Below are 24,443 nucleotides of genomic sequence, written 5' to 3' on the forward strand. Positions count from 1 at the left end.
AAGTGAAATAAAATGAAAAGTATAAAAATACATTATTGTATACATATTTAGAGCGTTAGTAGGAAATTATAAGGCGTTATTTAGCAAACCAGAATTTTTATGGTATCTCTTTCTGTCATTAGCATTACCAACCTTTAGTGTTACCCTGTCATTTTCCAAAATTTTAGCAAGCAAATTAAATGACTAAATTGCTAATATTAAATATAACATTTGCACACAAAAATCCCTCCAAAAGAACTATAACTATGTAGAAAGGATTCCGAATTCTCTCAAACAATGATATTCACGTCCTTTGACATGCTTCATACATAATGAATCAAGCCAAATTGATTTCTAAAGATGATGAAATTAAAAGATTTAAATGAATTAATTAAATGAAAAAATAAACCCTTTTATTCTATCCATTAATTAAAAGTCCTACAATTGTTCCTAATCTCCCCAGCACTTCCCTCAAGCACTTGAATATTTCCAAGCTTGACCATTGCCTTGGCAAATTTCTGTCCAAACAACGCATTATTAGATGCCAAACTTGAAACCAATCTGGAAGTTGTTTTGTCCAATGCAAGTTCTTAGTCAATTTGTAAAACACCCCTATTCTTCATAATTTGGTTATAATACTAACTATCAAGAACAAAAGACGTGTTCTGGTCTAGGAATGTAGTCGGATCCATATAATATTCGGGTTAGACCCGCACATACCCTTAAGGTTAGTTACTAATTCTTGGTCCATAGTAGAGTCTGGAACCCCGGTACCTTGAAAATTAGATAACCTGTCCTTAAAGAAACTACAATGTGATACGCCAAGCGTATGACCACCTAAGAGGACCACCATATCATTTATGGTCAAACCTCGAGCACTAAATGCTTGACGAGCCTCGGACACGGTGGATGCGGGACCAGGTAGGTTCACTTCACTTGCCGACGAAACGAGCCCATCATGTCGGCCAGTAAGAACGTTGTATTTTGGTCCCCCGGCTAGAGACACTGCGTCTCGCGTTGCGAGCGTTACGATGTCAGCGCATGAGACAGTTTGAGGACATGCAGCTTCTAGCATGGACTTGATTTGGTCTATTAGGCTGTATTCTCGAACAGTCAAATTTGGGCCTGCCGCTTTTTCGGCTTGGTTGTCATCGGTGGAGTCTATTAGTATAGATGCATCACAACCCTGTGGACCAAAATGTACATGTGAGTCATGTGTAGACTTGTAAGTAATACATTATTTGAACATTTTACATAACAAGTTATTGGGGATGTTTGGTAAAAAAGAGTTTCAGAGAGCGTTTTGGAATAAAAACTCTCAAAATGAAAATGCTACTAAATACTAATAGGAGCTTTTTCTTTAGACAATTAGGTAAAAATATATTCAATGATTTTTTTTTTCCTTTAATAATAATACCACACATGTGTTAAAATGTCTATAAATGTCAATTCACACAAACAAATAACAATAAATTTTTATCAATTAGTTAATTGTTACCAAACACACTTATAAAAAAAAAATTGTCAAATCAGCGGTCAAATCTGTTAAACAAAAAGATAAAACTCTAAACTCTAACTGCCAAACTCTAAACTATATTTGCCAAACAGGACCATTGTTTACTTTGTCCTATACTCGCCACATTCTGATTATCACTTATGAGTATACGATGAGAGTAGGAGTATTGTGTGGCTGTGGAATTATTTTCATGCATGGTTATTGAGATATACATTTATAGGGCGTCTATTAGAGCGTGTAAAGTGACCAACATTATTACAAGGCTCGGCCGGTCTTTTAGAGGGACCAAAAGGCTCAAATTATAGTCATATCATTCAAAACTAAACTTTTTTTCGACAATATTGATAATAATGCTTATTTTATGATATATATTAATCACATTTTAACAATTTATGCATGATAGTTTTATATATAGGACCCAACTTTATAATTAACATAGGGGCCCTAAAATTTTAATACGATAACTCTACTTAAGAAAAGGGTGTCCTAATATCCCGTTTAGTGCTTTTCAAAATAGTTACTCATTTTGTTTTTTGAAGTTCTAGTCAATTCCATTTTATAAATTTTCAATATAAGCCATTGCCCACTTATATCTTCAATCGTTTGTTATTATGCACCATGAAAATTTTATATCATGAAAATATAAATCAAATAAATCTAACAACAATATCACGTAAATATAGCCTATGCTTTATATAACAAATATAAAAAATTAAAAAGGTGGCCAGAATTTTATAAGTTCAATACTTAAAAAGTAAATAGCTAAAATCTAGAAAAAAAACAGAAACAGCATTATATGACCAATATGTATCACCTCTTTATTCACAACTGTCCCCTTTGTTCCAGATGAATTGCCAGAAAACATTTTAGCTTACCATATACTTCCTTTGAGATAAGATAAGAATAGATAACTTGAGATAAAGATAAATAAATTTAAATAAAAATAGATAAGTTTAGATAAGATAAGATAAGGTAACATATCATATAAATCGGATAACATATATATGAGCTAGGTAGTTAAATTATCGATTTTTTGTCCCAAACTATTTTTAACTTTCATGTTTTTGCGAGAAACTACCTTATAAAAGAATTGTTGTTCCAAATTATCTTACTTTTACCATTTTGTTGTTAACAGCTACCTTATGCCGGTTTCTGTGTGGACTTTTGTTTTTTCCGATTTTTTAATGTCGCGTTATATCACTTGACCTCTTCAACCCCTTTTTTTAATTTACCCTACCCTAATTTCCCCATTTTTTGGTGTGCACTCTCCACTCTCTCTCTCTTATCTATATGATACTTTATACTACCAATCCACCATTAAATTCCTCTTCTACTTAAACTACAATTGAAACAATTGCCCTCCTCAATTCCCACAAGGGTAATTTATTTTTCCCAAATTTTGAACTAAAAAAACAAAGGACAACGCCGGAAACCGGCATAAGATAGTTGTCAACAACAAAATTATAAAGTAAGATAATTTAGGACAACAATTTTTTTATAAGTTAGTTTCTTGTAAAAAACTTGAAAATTAAAAGTAGTTTGGAAAAAAAAAAACCTTAAATTAATCATGCAAAAAGTGTCAGATGTGAGCTTGCTAGGTAGTTATAATTATAACAAGTGATTTATAAGTTTTTTAACAAAAAGAATGTCATATCTTTAATTACTGAGGTGAGCTAGCATCACAACTACATGTAAATGGAGCTATTATTTAAATAATTAAGGGCTCGTTCGGTATCACTGTAGTTTTCTGTTTTTTGATTTTTTGATTTTCAAAGTCATATGATATGTGTTTTATAATGAATAAAACATTTGTCAAATTTATTGGGAACATGATAATTTTGAAAACTGACAACTAAAACGTGAAACCACTTTTCTGGTTTCCTGATTTTGGTTTTTAGTTTTCAACAAAAGAAAACGGAAAACAAAAAACGATAACGAACTAGACCTAAGAAAAAGGATTTGGTAATGCGGCTATTCCTATGTATTGAAAGTATCAAACTTGTGATAAGCTAGACTTCTAAAGAACTGAAATGAATAAAACATATACAACTATACACACATTACATATTAACATATACTTACTCTAACAAAACAATCATGGAAATGCATGCGTAGCAAGGCGGCTGTTACTGATTTATCTGCTGCAAACCGCTTCTGAACAGCTTGCTGAACAATTGATTCAGCTTCAGGACATGATCTTCTATAAAACCCGACCCGAAGTTTAGCCAATGTAGATGGTAGAGTGATCAAAGCCAAAACAAATAAGATGTTGAATTGAATGTACTTCATGATCTTCTGTGATTTAAAAGAGTGTACAATCTTGATGTGAAATTATATGTATGAAACAGCAACAGTACTCTGCTGAGAGAAAAATAGGACTACGACAGTGTACCTATATTTATAGCAGGAATCAACAGATAATATGGCCAGATCAAAATGGAAAAGTCAAATTTGGGTGCGCAAATGATAGGATGAAAACGTGGCTTTCGAGGCATTTTTAAGAAGCTTGTGAAAAATTTATCCTTTCTGCAAATCAATAAAACGCGTTGGTGAAGGAAACTTTAATATTTGCATATTTGCGGCGAGTGCATCAGGCTTATGGCCAAAACTACACATACGGACACTGTCATCTCTTCTTGAGGAGAAGGAAGGTGAAAACATTACATAATTTTAACGATCTCCATGTTATTTGTAAAACAACTAAACATTAGGCTCCCTTTGGTTAGGGTTAAAACATTTTTATTGTATATAAAAAACAATTTACAATAAAAAATTCAATTCCAAATTAGTTTTATGTTGTTTGATTGAATGTAAGAAAAATAATGAAACGAAAGAAAAATGAAAAGAATAGTAAAGAGGTAGTGGGAGGAGTCTATAAGAGGATAAGGAAAAAGAACTACAACAATTTTTCCTTCATTTTGAAGGGAAAATGTGATTTTTCATCATTAGGAGAGCAATTTTACTACTAACGAAAATAGTTTTACACTACTTTACAAACCAAACAATGTAAAATTAAAAATAGAGGAAAACAGTTTTCCAAGGAAATATTTTACGCCTTACAAAACAAAGTCGTAGTTGCAAATCTATTCCAAAAACAAATTGCCACTAGATCGGGCAACTTTGACGTGAACAAATTCAAAGCATATTTTCTGTTGCAACACGCCAGAAGAAACCAAATCATGTGGCCACGCTCCATCCTCCTTCCTCACTCTTCTCTCTAATTCTTCCGTCATCCTTCAAAATAAATATTTAATGGAGGTCCATTATTTTTCATTTTCTTTCTCCAACTATTCCAATTTTCTTCAATCTGATATTATTTTTTCTACATCTTCAATTGAATCTCAATTTCAACATAATCTTCAATCAAGCAATTTATCAATGGCATTTGATGATCTGTAGGTCTATTTTTCTCTCTTTTCTCTTCCCTCTAATGCATGCATATTCTTCGTACTTCGCAAGTTATATTTTCACAATATCCCCAATTTAAATTTTTCTCTCTCCTTCATATTCTTCTTCTTCTTATCTCTCTCTCCTATCTTCAACTTCTTCTTCTCCACAAATTTTCTACCTGTTAATTTCGTCGTTGATCCGCTTGGATCCTACATGAAAGACGTCATACTTGCTTATCTTCTTCCTAAACCTTAATTTGGAATTAGTGATGGGCATGACATGGACTCATCCATTTAATTGTCTTCTCCCCACATACAAGCGTTTTTCTTCTTTGCTCTTGTCGTTTCCCTTTTCTCTTCCTCTCTTGAGGGGATTGTCTGAATTGGTCATTGTATCCTACATTAGAACATCTCCACTCGAAAATCATTAGAAAATTAAAAATTAACTCAATAGTCAAAGTGACGATAATCATTTTATAGAAAAAACTATTGTAGGAATTATTTTTGAAAAGTAGGAATAACTCAACTAATTGGAAGAATCTATATGTCACTCCCTTCATTCCTTTTTTCTTTTTGCTAAGTAAGAGTAAGTATTGTATAGATCACCCAAACAATTTACAACCTATCAAGCTCAAAAGATCCAAAACAGTAACGATACAAATTTACAACCCAAAAAAAACTAGAACCACAGGAGTTAAGCTAAAGAGTAAAACCAATTTCTATCTAGCATTGAATTTTTTTAGGCATCACAGCAAGAATTTTGCCCTTAATCATATGCAGCAGTTTAGTAATGTTAGCAATGGTTGGAATCTTTTGATTCCAGAAACCGTTATTCCTAATATGCCAGATCAAACACAACAAAAATCCGTCTATTTAGCGTCTGACGTTAGCGTCCGTTAGACAAAAGCGGACGGTATAACACATACCGTCTGTCTTTTATGCAATGATAACTAGTGTCTGATTTAGTGTCCGTCTGCAAGCCAGACGTAATTTACCGTCCGCAAGCCAGGCGTAATTTACTGTCTGCCTTCAGACTTTAGCGTCCGCTAAACAGAAGCTAATTTTTTAGCGTCCGCCTGACGGACGCTAAGTTAGATAAGGCAGACGCTAATATCACGGATATAGCAATAAATTGCTCGACCCTTTCCAGAACATTTCGACGACCTCTCACCAAATCTCATCACTTACAACCCTAACCTTCCATTATCGCCGGCGAACCGCCTCCCTCCTTGTCGCCGAACTCGCGCGCCACTCCCGCTGGACTCGCGCCGCCTCTCAGACTGAGCATAGAGGTTCACTCGCGTCCCATTGTCGCCAATCTCATGCCACTGCGTTCCGGAGCATAGCCGTCGCCGCCGTTACTCTCTCTTCTACAACTGTTTAAGGTATGACTTTATACCTTAGTTTTGTTGATTTTTGGCTTGAATTCCTTGTTGTTAATTAGGGTTTTTGGTATTTTTGATGTATTGTTATTGTTCATAGTTGTTGTTGATAGTTGTTGTTGTGTGTGATGATTGTTGTTGTTGCTGCTTTCAATTGTATTGTTGTTGTTGTTAAGTGAATTTGTTGTTGTTGTTAAGTGAATTTGTTGTTGATAATTAAACATGTTAAGTGTTGTTGTTGTTGATAATTAAATATGTTAAGTGTTGTTGTTGTTGATAATTGAATATGTTAAATGTTGTTGATAAAAGAACATGTTTAGTATTGGTATTGTTCATCAACTTGTTTAATTTATTCATGATAATTAGTGAAGTGATGTTTTTAATGTTACATGTTTTAGACAAATTGAGTGATTAATTTATTACACGTAGAGAATTAAGTACAATTAATGGTCACATATCAAATTTATATTATCAAGGGCTTATTATTCTAGGTGCTTTGTAAAGATATGTATTTTTTAGTTGTATCGAATTGAGTTGATTCTTTAGTATAATAGATTTAGTGTATATTTAGTATATGTTCACTATATATTTGTGAATGTATTTAGTATATACTTATTGTGCTTTATTTATCATGTAGTGTTGTTAATCTTTTGGATTTGCTAGTAATTCTTAGGAAAATTTACCTGGAATAATCCCACTTTTGATCGATCTTCCAAAAATAATCTCACCTTTGGATTATTCTGAAATAATCCTACCTTTGCTTACTAAATTGAGTTTTTGGTCCCAAGAAAATAGTGACCGGTAACAACAGGTTACCAACCCCCTTTCCCTGTTGTCTCACCCCACCCCCACCCCCACCATCACCATCACCCCTAGCAGCCCCCACCCCAATTCCCTGTTGCCCCACACCCTCTCCTCCCCCCTCATAGCCCCCTCCCCCTCTCGCAATCCTTCTCCCCTGTCATAGTCCCCCCTCCTCTCCCCCTGTAGCAGGCCCCGCCCCTACCATTCGCACCATCTCACCACCATCATCTCACTATTCACACCACCATCTCCACCATTCGCACCACCTTGAAATCCACAAAGAGGAGAGAGACAGGAGAAAGAGAAAAGCGGCGACGGGGAGAAAGTGGGGGTGGGGATCTGGTGGTTGGGGCAGGGTCTAGGAGGGAAAACTTACCGGTTTGCCAAGTTGCAGGTTCTTGGGACCAAAAACTCAATTTAGTAAGCAAAGGTAAGATTATTCCATAATAATCCGAAGGTGAGATTATTTTTTGAAGATCGGCCAAAGGTGGGATTATTCCAGGCAAATTTTTCTAATTCTTAATATTCATGAATTGTCTAATATTTATCTACTACATTTAGTAAGTACTTCTATTAACAAGTAGTGAATATAGTGAATACTTCTAGTTGTGTGTAGATATTTTAGATTATGAAAAGGAAGGAACGTAGCTAGATGTATAACAGACTTGATGGGTGTTCCCTTAGAACTGAGTTTGTGAAAGGGGTTGATAAGTTCATTGAGTTTTGTTTACAACATCCACATTTAAATGACGATGACAAGATAAAACCGAATTACTTTGACTGGTTATGTCATGGTGAACGTGCTACGGGGTCCTCCTCATCTTCCGCTCAGTCAAATCCGTATATGGATATGGTTGTGGATGCTTTAGGGAATACTGAAGATCATGCCATGCTTGCCGGTTCAAACTCAATTGAAGAAGAACCGAATGGTGAAGCGAAGAAGTTTTTCGACCTTCTCAAGGCGGCCGAGAATCCCTTGTATGAAGGGAGCAAGATGTCCGTGCTGGAGATGGCTTCTAAAATTATAAGTTTAAAGTGTGAGTATAACCTACCACACAGGTGTGTTGATGGGTTTGCTAGTTTATTGAATGAGGCGATACCCCAGAACAACCACATGGGAAGAACTTTCAACGACACAAAGAAAGTTCTAAAGGGTTTGGAGCTTCCTCATGAGAGGATACATGCATGTCCTAGAGGTTGTATGCTGTTTTCGAAGGGCGATGCTCACTTAGATAAGTGTAGTGTATGCGGTAGTGATGGGTACAAGAAAACTTCTAAGGGCAAGCTTATTCCTGCAAAAGTGTTAATCTACTTTCCAATCACACTGAGGTTGCAGAGGTTGTTTGCAACTAAGAACATCTCTCAGGAAATGACATGGCACGCCGACAATCCTCGAGTGCAAGGTACCTTAGCACATCCAAGTGACAGTGAAGCATGGAAATGCTTTGATAGAACATTTCCCGACTTCGCCGCTGAGGCTCGAAATGTTAGACTCGGGCTGTGCACCGATGGATTTTCTCCATATGAAAAGTTCAGAGGGAAATATTCATGCTGGCTAGTTATCCTCACACCATACAATTTGCCTCCATCCATGTGCATGAAGAAACCATTCATGTTTCATTTTTTGCTCGTTTCGGGGCCTAAAAATCCTAAAGGAAACTTGGATGTGTTTATGCAACCTCTAGTTGAAGAGTTGAAGCAGTTGTGGCATATTGGGGCTATGACCTATGATGTTTCAAGGAAGCAAAATTTCAACCTTCGAGCAGCGCTGCTTTGGACAATTAGTGACTTTCCTGCGTATGGTATGTTTGTCCGGATGGTCTACTGCTGGAAAGAAGGCATGCCTTATTGCATGGATAAAAGAAGGCATTCTGGCTTGAACATGGGGGTAAAGTGATATGGTTCGATTGTCATCGACCATTTCTTCATTCTGAACACCCATTTCGAAGGAATAAGACTGTTTTTTGTAAGAATAAGGTTGAGAATGGCGTAGCTCCTCACATAATGTCTGGAGAGGAACTGTGGCAGTGCGTGAAGGACTTACCTAAAGCAACTGATGGTCCCGAGCGCGTGAACCGATTGAAGAAGGATAAAAAAGGTTGGTTGAAACAGAATATTTTGTGGGAGCTTCCATATTGGAAAGATTTGATTATCCGTCACAACTTAGATGTCATGCATGTTAGAGAATTTTTTCGACCAACTCATTAACACTGTGATGGATGTGAAGGGTCAAACTTCAGACACCCTTAGTGCAAGAAAGGATATGGCACGTGTTTGCAAACGCCGGGAACTGGAGCTTGTTGATGATGGTGTGGGGAATTCGGCCAAGCCTAAAGCACCTTACACACTCGACAAGGCTCAGAAAAAGGTATTTTGCGAGTGGGTACGTTAGTTGAAGTTTCCATATGGCTTTGCATCGAACTTGAGTAGATGTGTGGATCTCAGTTATAAATTGCAAGGATTGAAGAGACATGACTGTCATGTATTCATGGAGAAGCTGTTGCCGGTTGGTCTAAGAGAATTGCTTCCTTTGCATGTTTGGAAGGCGATAACCGAAATAAGCCAATTCTTTCGAGACTTGTGTGCGTCCACAATCAAAGTTAGTGAGATGAAGCGCTTAGAGAACAACGTCGCTGAGATCTTATGCAAGTTGGAAAAAATCTTTCCTCCATTTTTTAATTCAATGGAGCACTTGCCGGTTCACTTACCTTATGAAGCAAAAGTTGGTGGCCACGTCCAGTATAGGTGCATGTATCCTTTCGAAAGGTAACTGAATTTGTTTTAAGTGTCATACAGTACTGAATTCGTACATAAAGTCGTAATCCTCACCTTACTAACAGGTTTCTTAACCACTTAAAGCGTAAAGTGGGAAACAAAGCACGTGTTGAAGGTTCAATATGCAATGCCTACCTAACTGAGGAGATAGCGAACTTCTGCTCCAACTACTTTCAGCCCGGGGTTGACACAAAATCAAGGGACTTAGGAAGAAATGTTAATCCTGATGTCGCTAGCACACATGGTCTTGGTGTCCCCGAGTTGTTCAGGGAAGACTGCGGTCGACCGGGAACAGATGGTCGTTTGCGATGGTTGCAAGACAAGGAGTACGATCGAGCACATCTTTACGTACTTGCAAACAGTGGCATCTTAAGTGATTATGAAAGGTATTGAGTTACATTGTACTTGTCCTTTGCCTAACGTGTGTGATATTACTTACTCAAGGTGATTCGAGGATTATATTGTCAATTCAAGACCGAACATTGTAAGGATGATGTGTGGAGCAAATGCGAAGCCGAGTTCCCTAGTTGGTTCAAGACAAATGTGAGTTTCGTACATTATTTGTTATAACCATTGAGATACCTTCATGTACTAACTTAGTCCCTAAAATCAGGTCCTTCGTGCCATGACAAGTGACGATGTCACTCGAGCTCTTGCTATGGGTCCTTCCAGACAAGTGAGAACGTGGAATCAGTTCCTTGTGAATGGATATAACTTTCATACACACAGAATATGGCAAGAACAAGTCAACTATGAATTATGGTGTATGTGTACAAGCTGCTGATAGAGCTGATTACTTTGGCATTTTGGAGGAGGTTATCGAACTGGTGTACCATGGTAATTTGGCTGTTTATAAGACAATTTTGTTCAAGTGCAGTTGGATGGACTCGGACAAGGGTATGAACATTCATGAAAGTACAAACTTGTGGAAGTCAATCACACCAAGAAATACCCAAAATATGATCCGTTTGTGTGTCGTACCAAGTTAGCCAAGTATACTACGCGCCGTATCCCAGTCTTAGGAGGGATAAAGTGCAATGGTGGGCTGTGTTTAAAACGAAGGCAAGGTCCGAAGTTGATGCCCCGGTTGATTTGGATGTTCTCGATCTAGGAGGAAAGAACTGATAGCGCTGCAGTTCTTTGTGCTCCGAATGAGATACCAGATTATGATGCTGGTGACGACAACAATAATGATGAGATCATGGAATTTGAGGCGCCGAATGAATAAGGAGAACCAAGTGAATATGAAAGCAGCAACGAGATTGGTGATTTGACTGACGATGATGATGACGAGAATGATTTGTTTGATGACGTTTAGTGTGTTTTAATTTGTTACCTTATGTAGTTTGCTTTTGTTGTAAGACAATATGTTTGTCATTTTATCGCTTTGTCGTATCTATGTGTAAGACATATTATTTATTTCTATTATATGTGTTTTAGTCATCTAATCTTTGTTTAATTTGAAGCTTTTTCCAAATGATTAATTATATGATTTTCAATATTTTGTACTACGGTTTTATAATTTGTTTATGATTAATTTCATTGTTTATTGATTATAATATATGATTAATTTCAAACTTTGCCATGCTTCAATCTTTGTTGTGATTTATTTTGCAGATGTCATCAGTGCCGGATCTCGAGGTGGTCCTCTGATGGGGTAGTGGAGAGAGGGGCTGAGCCTCAGCCTGAGCGTGATGGCGAGTTGGAGAGGGACGAGGACAATCATGAGGTTGGGGTGTTGACAAGAAAAAGGAGTTGGACCCAATGGTTTGGTAAGTTATATTATGAGCGAATACTTTATTACTTTTAATAGATTTTATTGGTGTTGTTCACTTGGTTTAATTGCTTTTTATCAGGTTTGAAGACAATGGAGTCATTCGCGACATGATAAATGCTTCAAGCAACATTTCCATCATCCATGGAGGAACTGGTCGCAGGTTGATGACGACACAAAAACATTGGTTTTCTCTTTTCAAGGTGAAATCGTATTTGTTAAGTTTATAATATGTAATTTTGTGATTGGTTTTCTTATATATGTAAACTAATCCTTTATACTTAAGTTTATAATATGTAAACTAACCCTTTGTGATTGGTTTCTTATATGCATGTAAACCATATATAAATGGAGGGAGGTGCTTCAATCCCAAGTGAGGTCTACATTCGACAAAAAAATGGCCAAAAGGTTGAAAGATATTCACCACTTGATAGTAAAGAAGAAGGGTGGTGTATGTCCGAGTGGTTGTCTGTGAGATTCACGAGCAGATGATGAAGAATGCTCAAGACGAGGAGTTCAGAGCATGATCTCAGAAGGCCATCAAGAACCGGCGAGGAGGTGACTTGACCAGCAACGTAACTCCTTCTCATTGTCAGGGCTCCATTTCCTCAGCAGAGCGCGCCAAGAGATTCGTACGTATAACTTGTCTTGAATACATTTAATCCAGAAGCTTTATTTAATTAATGCGTTTGAACGTGTAGACCGCACAGCGTGGAGGGGTGCTACCTTCCGCTTTGGACTTGTTCATGGACACACACATGAGGGATGAGTCTGGAAAGAAGGTGTCGATCAATGACAAAGTCCAACAAATCAAGGTAATTGAAATAATATAGGATCATACATTTTCATTTGCTAAGTGTCTTAAACTTGTTGAGAATCATACAACCAAGTAATAGAAAGCTTAAATGAGTATTCTAGGACTTGCATGAGGCGTTAGAACTTGAAATAGGCATAGAGGTTGGATTATAGGAACACTAAACCCAACAAAGGGCTCGAAATGGCTTAGTTTCACTCATTTTCATTGGCTAAGTGTCTTAAACTTGCTTAGAATCATACAACCAAGTAAAAGAAAGCTTAAATGAGTATTCTAGGACTTGCATGAGGTATTAGAACTTGAAATAGGCATAGAGGTTGGATTATAGGAACAATAAACCCAACAAAGGGCTCGAAATGGCTTAATTTCACTCATTTTCATTGGCTAAGTGTCTTAAACTTGCTTAGAATCATACAACCAAGTAATAAAAAGCTTAAATGAGTATTATAGAACTTGCATGAGGTATTAGAACTTGAAATAGGCATAGAGGTTGGATTATAGGAACATTAAACCCAACAAAGGGCTCGAAATGGCTTAGTTTCACTCATTTTCATTGGCTAAGTGTCTTAAACTTGCTTAGAATCATACAACCAAGTAAAACAAAGCTTAAATGAGTATTGTAGGACTTGCATGAGGCATTACAACTTGAAATAGGCATAGAGGTTGGATTATAGGAACATTAAACCCAACAAAGGGCTCGAAATGACTTAGTTTCACTCATTTTCATTGGCTAAGTGTCTTAAACTTGTTTAGAATTATACAACCAAGTAATATTAAGCTTAAATGAGTATTGTATGACTTGCATAAGGCATTAGAACTTGAAATAGGCATAGAGGTTGGATTATAGGAACATTAAACCCAATAAAGGGCTCGAAATGGCTTAGTTATCTCATTTTCATTGGTCAAGTGTCTTAAACTTGCTTAGAATCATACAACCAAGTAATAGAAAGCTTAAATGAGTATTGTAGGACTTGCATGAGGCATTAGAACTTGAAATAGGCATAGAGGTTGGATTATAGGAACATTAAACCCAACAAAAGGCTCGAAATGGCTTAATTTCACTCATTTTCATTGGCTAAGTGTCTTAAACTTGCTTAGAATCATATAACCAAGTAATAGAAAGCCTAAATGAGTATTGTAGGACTTGCGTGAGGCATTAGAACTTGAAATAAGCGTAGAAGTTGGATTATAGGAACATTAAATCCAAAAAATGGCTCGAAATGGTTTACTTTCAATCATTTTCTATGACTTAGTGTCTTAAACTTGCTAAATCCATTCTTGCAGGAAAGTTATGACAAAAATCTTGCTCAATGTCAAGAAAGAGGGGAGACCAAGACCCCGAACCAGATTTTCTTTGAGACTGTTGGTGGCAGAAAGAAAGGGTGGGTTCATGGTTTGGGACGCGTGCAGACCTTTATTTTTGAGAGGTCTTCGAGGGGGGGAGGTAGTTCGTCCTCCAGTTGCACTCCTTCCATGTTTTCTCAGTTATTTGCGAGGTTCGAGGAAGAGAGAGTCGAGTTGCAAACAGAACGTGAGCGGATACAGAAGGAGAGAGAAAAGGAACGTCTCGCCAGGCAAATGGAGAAAGAGGAGGAGCGCAGAGTGCATGAGGAGTACCTGGCGCAGATGAGGGCGACTATGGAGACCTACAGCTAGATGATGAGCCAATGTGGTGGTTCCTTCCCCTTTACCGGGCCTCGAGACCCCCCCTACCGGCGGTGGTGATGCGTTTGCGACTTAGGCTCCTACGATTGCTTACAATATCTATCTTGTATATATTTCGGGACGTGAGAACATATAATTTAGTGAAGATCGTTAACTTATGTTTATGTATGTATGAATTTCTAATTAATGCAAACAGGTCATTAGTGCAGAATTCGGCGCATTAGCGGACGGCTTGAGTATATTTTCTTGGAAAATGAAACAGGTTAAAAACTATTCAGATACAATTAGCATTATTTTAAAAAAAAAAAACAATTAGCATCCGCCTTGTGAAATTAGCGCCCGCTCTATGTAAAGTGAATCTCACCAAAAGTTTAGCATCCGCTTTTTGCAACTTAGCGTCTTCCTTAACGGATGCTACTTAACGTCTGCTTAAGCTGCGGAGGCTAAGTAGCGTCCGGTTTATCGGACGCTAAATAGCGTCCGAAGCATTAGCAGACGCTATGTACTGTCCACTTCAGGTCGGACACTAATTTTCAGAATTCGGACGCTAAATCTTTAGCCCGCTAATCGGACGCTAATTGAAGTATTAGCGACCAGGGGTTTTGCATCAGACTTTTAGCGTCCGTTGACGGACACTAATTCATTTAGCGTCCGGTCGCGCGTTTTTAGCATCTGATTTTGGCGGACACTCAAGGCTGACATTCTTGTTGTGATATACACAACTGCAGCCACAACATCTTGGAAACATCTCTTCTAAACTTAGAAATGTTGCTGTTGTTAATCCATCTTATGATCCCCTCAATATTAGTAGCTTGAAACTGAACATGAAGCCACCTTTTGACCCATTGTAAACACTTGCTGCTATAATGACATTAAAAAAAATGTTTGTGACTTTCCACACTGCCAGCACAAATTTTACATGCTGTGTTATCAGTTGCTAGTCCTTTTTTGTGTGAGCTTTTCAGCTATCTGTAACTTATGTTGCACAGCTAACTAGTTGATTATTCTGTTTTTTGGAGTGCTTAATCTATTCCAGGCCAGCTTAGTCCAATGAACATGCTCTATAATACTCCGTATTTTGGGAGTTATTTCGTATTGATTAAGAAAATATAAAGAAGTTAATAAAAAGGTATTTTAGGTTATTTACAAAATAACAGGAATAAAATAATGATAATATGAGTTGGTTTAGTAAATTTTGGAGTTTTTAAAAGGTTAAACTGATTTTACTTGACCTAGGGTTCAAGGGGAGTATAAAAGGAAAAGGAGAAGGAAAAATCTGAAAACCCTAATTACCTCTCTCTCTCTCCCCAACCGTTTTCTTCTTCTCTCTCCTCTCCCTCTCCCTCTCCCTCAGGCGACTTTCAACTCCCTCTCTCTCTCAGATTTCTCTCTCTTCTCTCTCAATCTCTCGCTGCTCATCTCTCGGTTTTATCTCTCTCGTCGCCACCCCTGAGCCTTCACCTTTGACGGTTCAAGGCGGTGCGTGCGAAGTGTTTTTGTGCGTGAGTGTCGAGGGTTTTGGTGCGAGACAGTGCTGCGACGAGGGTCGCGTGTGCGAAGTCGAGGGAGTCGAGGAGGGTGCGAGCGCGGAGTTCGGGCGGTCCGACGAGATCGTCGAGTGTGCGAGCGCGGGGTCCGAGCGCTACGTCTGCTTGTGTTCGAGTACAGCGACGAGAGTCCGACGAGGGTCCGACGAGGGTGTGCGAAGCCTTGCGAGGCTGCTGTGCACATGTGGTGCGAAGTGGTGCGACGGTTTCGGTTTTGTGCGCGGAAGTGGTGCGCGTGTGTTGTGTGGTGTTTCGATTTCGTAGGTCGGTCGCCGGAGTTCTTTTGCCGGCGAGATTTAGCGCTATAACTTATGTACTTAACACTATATCAGTTTTATTAGTTTATTTTTATATTTACTGTTTTCGTTATTACGTAAGTTGTAATTAGTAATTAGTAATTAAAGTTGTTTAGTAATTTATTAGACTGTTTAATTAGTTAATTTATTATTCTGCTTTAAGTTAAGAATCTGGTTAAGGTTTGTAATGGAATAATATGGGACGTAGAAAAGTGTATTACTGTTTTGGTTAAAGTTACCATCTTATTATGCATGACCTGATTTGTGGGACATATAACTTTTGGACACAAGACCTAACTTTTGGACATAAGACCTAACTTTTGGACATGAGACCTAACTCTTGGACGTAAGACTGGACTTCTGGACTTAAGACGTGGTTGGACCTATGACTTAATTGGTTTGGTAAAATAATGGACTAATGACACTAACTAAGTTTAGTTGCTCACTAACTTTGACTCTTAAAAGATGCTAAATCCACTAAAATAGAAAAGTAACGAAAGTTCAGAATAAGGTATTAGCTATCGTTTAATTCGAATCATTAGATCGTATGGTCTTAGTACGTAGTAGTTGTTAGTGTTATCAAGGACGTAGCACTAAAGCTTTTATTAACGGTTTAGGTCCCAATTTCATAAGCGGCTCGTTCAATTAAGACAGCGAAAATTCTCCGCTACAAGGTATGTACGCTTACCAGTTTAATTCCAAGTTTTAGTATCATGATTAGGTTGCAATTCATTTTATTGGAACCTAGAAGCATGATAGGGAACATTTGATTGTGATTGTTTGGTTAGACGTTTGTAACGTGAAATCAATATGTTGCATTGAGATGCGAAGTTCTATCGTAGTGTAATATAAGCATTATTAATCTAATCCATAGTGTAACGAGAGTGTTACAAGAGATAAGATTTGAGCATTGTAATTAAGAGAGCATGTAAATGACTCTTTGAGGTTATGAAAAGAATAGACAGTAGTAAAAGTGAATTATGGCAATAACTTATAGCTGGACTCCCTACAAGTGATGAACAATGGGGGGAGTGTGGGACTTGTCCGACACTCCTACCCAGGCCTACTGTGACGACAATAGTGTCCTTATATTTTTGATAACTCAAGTAGGCGGAAGGTTCCGTTCGATCTTGGGGGTATGCATACTAAGGTGATGGGTGTGAGACGGAACAAAACCGTATTTGCATTTCATCTAATAGACCAAGTTGTCTATTAAGGATTCAGTAGCCTGTATGATTCTAGTAAGATGACGGTGCCCGTTCGATGCCAAATAAAGAAAGATTAAAGGATGTGACATAACGTAGTATAATATATCAGATTGTTCATGTGTGCATCATTTATGTTCATATATTTTCAATGGTTCATTACGTACTCAGCATAGCTGATTCTGTGTGTTATTATGTGTTTGTTGACCTGTGATGAACCATTGACGCTTCAAAGGGGAGCAGACTAGGTTTGCTGGTGCTGGTGCTGGTGCATGATATCAAGCATACGGGGGCTAGTCTTTAGTTTTGAAGTTAAGCATTTTGGATTAGTATTATTGGATTTTATAGAACGTTCTTAACTGGTTTGAGGTTAGATAAAAGGGGTCATCTATGATTCCTGAGTTGTATTTACATTTTTAATTCCGCTGCATTTTAGTTTGTGAGACAATGATTTGAGTTACCATTTTTCTATTTATGCCTTACGTTCCATCGCGGCGGTAACACTCCCAAAGTTGATGCGACGTAGTTGTAGGCGTGTATGGATTTTGGGGGTGTTACATGCTCCTGGTGCACCACCAATGTAGAGTAAATTTTCTTCACAAAGTAAATAGTCTTATTGCTCAATTCAGAGACAGAGAAGTGTTGTCACTACTACATGATTGACATTGACATTAGGTAACACTCAAAAAGTGTTACTTAAAGTGCTTACAATGTTATATTAGATAATAGGTAACACTTTTTTGGGTGTTACATCTACCCGTGTTACTTATCTTATTATGTAACACTTTTGAAAGCCTATAGTAACACTTAGAGAAATGTTACTATAAAGTTGCTTAAGTATCACCTTTAATACCTATTGTAACACTTTTAAAGTGATACCCGAAATTTGTTATATAACACTTTTCATATCATATGTAACATCTTATAATGTTACCATTAACCTATAGTAAAACTTTATTCATCAACATATGTATCACTTTTTACCATCTCATGTAGTATATAGTGACGTTATTAGGTGACCCTCTTTGTCATCTCTTATACCACCTTATGGGTAATTAAGTAACATTTTTCGTTATTATAGGCATGTGTGTGTGTGTGTGCATGTGTTGAAATTTAAATTACTAACCGGAGTGTACAAATTGAAATATGAATTGACCATTATATTATAATAATGATATGATTTTGTACACCTAATACTGTTATTTACATGAACAAACTAATGAAAAATAATATCATGTTCAATATGATAATCTAAAACTAGATCTAATAGACGTATATATCTTCTCTAATCCATCTTTAGTCCACCCGTCATATTCATATATTTTTCTAACGACCTCAATATCATGAGTGGATACTTCAATTCTTCATTTTTCTTATCTTGATCATATAATAAAAAATATTTAAGATGAAATTTTCAACAACAATATTATTCATTCATAAGCAAAGAAAGTAAATATATTAGGAATTCAAAATAATATCATGAAATATGAATATGGAGAAGTGGCTACATTTAAATGATAGTATGTTGCTTGAAATTCTTCTATGCCACATGAAAGCCAACCAGAAGAGCTAGTGAGTGAAGGAAAAAGAGAAGAAAAAAAACATGTAGATTCTCATTAATAATGAACTCATATACCACTTTTGACTAATGGAGCGCTAAATATAGATCCCATTTTTTCTGTTCACTGCCACACAAAACTCAAGAGCTAAATGGAGTTTAAGCTCTCTACTGCAGCAACAAGCTTGTTTACCTTGCTACTATTTCTCTTTTATTCTCTAAAATAGAAAAATAAAACTAATACTGGTAAAGCAAAAAAATTAGTGCATAAACACTATAAAAAGCATAAAAGATCATGTACTAGTTGCAAAAACCAAATAATAGCATATCCTTGAAATGTGAAGTTGGCATTGAGTCCAAAGCATTTTTATTTTCCTATCATCATCATTACCGTATGAACTTAAGTGTTCCTGTTTTATGGTGCAATTATGTCTATCCAAAACCTCCCAATCGATGCTAACACGGGCTCTTTACCTTCTTCAGATATCATATATTTTATCGATAATATTAATAAGATGAGACACATAGTTGGGTAAGGTTATTAAAGACAATAGAGAATCAAAAAAGTCATCTGAAGAGGCGCATATCTTAACTCCAAATATTTTCCTTGTATACCACATGATGCCAATTAAGCTTGCTCAATAGCGCTACATAAGAATTACGAACTAAAGTACACTAGGATCTCGATATTTTATCTCAAGTTTTCTTATCTTAACGATATTCACAGACCATAAGAGCTTGAAGTACATTTTCACTCAAAAAGACAAAGAAGATGGCTGGAGTTGATTAAGGATTATGACCTAGACATCCAGTATCATGAGGGGAAAGCAAATGTGGTTGTTCATGCCTTGAGTAGAAAATCGAGTCATAGCTTAAGTACCTTGATAGTCCCTGAGGATTTATGTCGAGATATGCAAAGGTTCAGCCTAGAACTCTTAAATCCTAGGAAAAGTGAGGCAAAAATTAGTGCGTTATCTTTGGATTTATCAGTTTTTGATGAGATCAAAGAGGGTCAAGTTTAGGATGAACACCTAGATAAGATAAAGGAGAAAATGAAGCAAGGTAAGGAAGCTAACTTTAAGATTCATGAGGATGGGAGTTTAAGGTTTGAAGGGAGGTGGTGTGTAACACATAAATGCTATGAACTTAAGAGACGCCTTATGAATGAGGGGCATAATACTCCATATTATGTGCACCCTGGGGGTGCTAAGCTGTATAAAGACCTTAAGGTTATTTATTGGTAGTCAAATATGAAGCGAGAGGTAGCTGAGTATGTGTTAAGTGCCAACCTGTCAGAAGGTGAAGATAGATCATAAGAGACCTATGGAAGGTTCAATCCTTAGAAGTTCCTGGATGGAAGCAAGATTCTGTTTCTATGGACTTTGTGACTGCTTTACCTAAAACGAGGATGGAAATAACACTATTTGGGTTATTGTGGATAGATTAACCAAATCCGATGTGTTTATATCCATTAAGGAGACATGGAAAAGAAGCAACTTACTAAGACATACATTGGGCATGTGGTGAGACTACATGGAGTTCTAAGGAATCATTTCTGACCGTGGATCTAGGTTTCTTTCGAAATTTTGGAAAAAGGTCCAATTAAATTTGGGACAACATTGAAAGATGTACAACCTTTCACCTGCGTAATGTTCAGACTGAGAGGACTAACCAGCTATGGAGGATATGTTGAGAGCATGGCTATTGACTTTCAAGGTAGTTGGGAGGACCAATTAGACCTATTGAGTTTTCCTATAACAATAGTTATCATGCGAGCATTAAGAGGCACCTTTTGAGGCATTATATGGACGGTGTAGAAGCCCATTTGTTGGAATGATTTAGTGAAAATATAGTCTTGGGGAAGAGTTTATTGAGGAAACGTCAAGAATATCAGACTGATTCAGGCTAGAATTCAAGCTGCGCCAGATACGCAGAAGAGTTATGCCGACTTGAAACGATGCGAGGATGAGTTTGCTATAGGTGATAAGGTGTTCTTGAAAGTATCACCCAAGGGCGTCATGAGATTTGGGAAAAAGGACAAGTTAATTGCTAAGTATGTGGTCCCATATGAGATTTTAGAGCGAATTGGGAAAGTAGCCTATAGACTGGCCTTGCCAATGGAGTTTGAGAAGATGCATGATGTGTTCCATATTTCCCAACTCAAAATGATATATCCTTGATGAGCGTCATATCCTAGAGCCTGAACGAATTCAGATTGATAGTAGCCTCACTTATGAGGAAAGACCTATCAAGATTCTCGACAGGAAAGTGCGTAGTACACGCAATAAGGACGTCCACATAGTGAAAGTACTTTGGTCTAACCACGAGTATGAAGAGGCAACGTAGGAAGCCGAAGATGAGATGAAAAAGAAGTATCCATACTTATTCCTTGATGTGAGTTACGAGGGCGTAACTCGTTTTCTTTAAGGGGGATAGAATGCAATAAATTTTGCGCTTTTTGTCTATTTTTATGAGATTTTTATGCATTTGTATGCCTATGCTGGAATTCGCACATGTTAGTGCAAAAGAAGTAGATTCTCCGCATAAGAAAACGTATTCATAAGTAACACAAGTGTTTTAAGTTAGCAAAAGTATGCACATAAGTGGCACAATATTTTTGAAATTGAAAGTTGAGTTTCAAACTTTTGAAAATGTATGAGTTTTTCGTGTCAAGTTTCAGGACGAAACTTCTTTTAAGAGGGGTAGAATGTAATCCCCCGTACTTTTATGGGTTTTATAAATATATTTTAATATTTATATATAGTTATATTTAAACATAATTGAGTTTTAAATGAATTATTTATTTAATAAGGTTGACTACTTTAAAGTCAAAAGAAATTTTTGAGATTCAAGGAAGTTAAAAATATTTATTAGGCATGCTTTGAAAAATGTTTGAAATACTAATTTGATTTGGAAAAGAAGTCTAAATGGGCTTGAGGAACCCAAAAATTCTAAGTAGATTAGGAAAATGAGTTATATTGATGTTAGGAGTTCTAATTCATTTATCCAATTCATCATCAAACTTTAATTGAGCCCAATCTCCTTTTCCTAAGCCCAAAAGGAAAAGCTTCTTTATAAATACTTTGGACCAAATCATTATTTTACCCCAAACAAAGATTTATTTTCTCTCTCCTCTCCAAACCAGTCGGCCAACCCTTATTCTCTCTCTCTCCTCACGATTTTCTTCCTCTCTCTTTCAAGTTCTTTCTTCTTCTTCAAGTAACGTTTCTTCTTTGACAAGAAATGTCACAAAACCTTCAAAACCATTGATCTTGTGTGTCGAGTGCTGCTGCGTGCTCCTGTGTTCTGACACCTTTCGTCCTCCTTCCTCGTTCTTTGATTGTTGGTTAATTTCTTTTCTTCTTCCTCAAGTTTCAATTAAAGACTATGTTTTTATGTTTTATTTTAATGATAATCATGATTATTGACTCTAATTTACTATTTTAATAAATAATCTTGATTCATATATATTATATATTAAAAGAATAAAATTTTAGATTTGTTTATTATTTTTAGATTGAAGTTTTAATCATCAAAGTATGGATTTTTAGGGTGTTATTTATTAGAAAATCATGGTATCATATTATAAACTATGAGTAAGCATGTTTATATATGTTAAAGAGAGTTTTAATTTTATAAGTTGCTGGAATAATTTCAGAAAAGGCTCTAATAATGGAGTTTTAAGAATTTTAATTAGTAGTATGGTAGTATTACACTAAGAATTAAAAGTAATTGAAGTTTTGATAGTAAAAACAACTTTTGAATATGTTTAAAGGGGGTTTTAAAATATTTTAAAGTTGTTGTATTTTTATTTAGAATATTGATTTTAGTTTATATTGATTATTTTAGACGGAGAATACTCAGTATGCGACTTTTAAGGAGTTAAAGGTGGTCTATAAACTAGTTTACACAAGGTACGTACATACCTATGTGTTATGTGATATAGTATCATGATTTAAGAAGGAAAAGTTGCAGTATCATGTATAGGAACTTTATAAGTTCATATGTGATTTCTAGTATGATTGAATTTTACATGTTTTATACCTGTGTGCAAGCATGTTGATTATGAGATTGATTATGAGTTAAAGATTATCATGTTTGTATGAAATTATTGATGCAATCATGTGGATGAGAACTTTATTTATCAATTCACATGGGGGGATTAATATATTATTGAGATTGAATCATGTTTATTCATGTGTTCACTTATATTATTATTTTCACTACTTTATGAGGACTGTGGGCCTTATTTGGTAAGTTGACAAGTTATGCCTTTGAAAGGTAAGATTGATTTTTGGCTAGGTTCAACAAAGTAAGAAAGGTTGGAATTAAAAGAAAGTAATCTTGGATTGTAAGTTGTGTGATCACTTATAAAATCCTAAGGTAAAAGAAGTTCAGCTGTTAATGTTTGATTTGATATTTCGGTGTTACTTGTGTGTTGTGTCATAATAAGTAATAAATTGTAAATCATGTAAAGTGTAACTTGGATAGTCATAGACTTTAGACTGGTGTACGTTTAGAGTTGGACATTAGGAGTTGGAGTACATGGTGAGCGTGCCATGACTTTTTTCTGGGAGATGGATTGATCACCATCCCTATTATGTTTCAAAAGTTCCTTGATCTCACAGGTCAATCTGAAATACGATATAGTGCCTAGTAGCACCCGTACTCCGTCTTCCTAGGTGAAGGCATTAGTAGATAAGACAACTCAAGTCCAATAACTATTCCATTAAAGTAATAAAAAGATATTTAGAGTTTAGTTCTGTAGAGGATGTCTGCAGGAATGTTATATTGTTATATTATTATTTATCCCTGCATGTTATTTATTAGTATCATGTTAGGAATATTTATGTGTTACTGTGTAGTACTCAGCTTTGCTGATTACATGCTTTGTTTGTGATTGTTGATCATGATTGTGCCTTATTGATCCTGTGATGACCCATTTTGGTGAGCAGATTCTTTAGAGCATTGACATTTACACGTTCGCAGATGTTGCATCATTGGGAATCTGGGAATGGAGAGCTTGTGTAAAATAGTATATCATATTTTCTGCATTAGTAGGAACGTATTATAATAAGTTGTTTTGAGTAGACATATATAGAGTATTTGATTTTTAAAGTACTTATTTATTTATTTATTTATGGTAATAAAGTATGAAGTTTAGTTAGATGTTTTCTGCTGCAAAATTTTGAATACGCCGATACGTTATCACACGGGCGATAATACTTCGGTAATTCTCTAAGTTTTATATTAAAAAGGTATTTCTGAAAAGAGAGAAGTAACTAAGGTGTTACAAAGTGTTTTCAATGCGGACAACCATGACACAAAGGCCAATAAGTATTAGGCCTTTTCATGTACACCTCGCGCAAATAAATTGATAATAGTTTTACAAAATTTATTTAAACATTCAATTGTTGTACTTTCACCGATTTGTATATATTCATCAAGTATATCAATTGGGGATCCATATGCAAATGTGAATAGCTACTGTGCATTTCTGCAATGGCGACAATCCAAGTAAGTGTGCAACATCTTTCGTCTGAAATAGTGTTGTTAAACTGCATTTACTATCTTAATAAACAAATCTCTCCCCATCCTAAATCGCCTTCAGAAAATGTGTTCGGAAAATACTGGATTAGGAGAAAAATAGTCTTTGAAATAACGATCTATAGTGCCTTCATGATCCCGTGGAACCATTTTTCTAAGAGGATCTGAAATATTTTCAATTATTTGGAGCGC

General features: G+C 36.3%; 1 protein-coding gene across 1 annotated transcript; it reads right to left on the reverse strand.

Annotated features, from left to right (window-relative positions):
* Window positions 1–370: 370 nt before the first annotated feature.
* Window positions 371–3,967, reverse strand: LOC104908142 (peroxidase 44). The gene is given in 3 exon segments (XM_010697227.4): window positions 371–668; window positions 671–1,165; window positions 3,578–3,967. Coding segments are annotated over 3 exon segments (966 nt in total). The 5' UTR covers window positions 3,785–3,967; the 3' UTR covers window positions 371–404.
* Between the last annotated feature and the right edge of the window lie 20,476 nt (window positions 3,968–24,443).

This window comes from Beta vulgaris, chromosome 5 (genome assembly GCF_026745355.1).
Source record: "Beta vulgaris subsp. vulgaris cultivar EL10 chromosome 5, EL10.2, whole genome shotgun sequence".
In the NCBI taxonomy this organism is placed as follows: Eukaryota; Viridiplantae; Streptophyta; class Magnoliopsida; order Caryophyllales; family Amaranthaceae; genus Beta; species Beta vulgaris.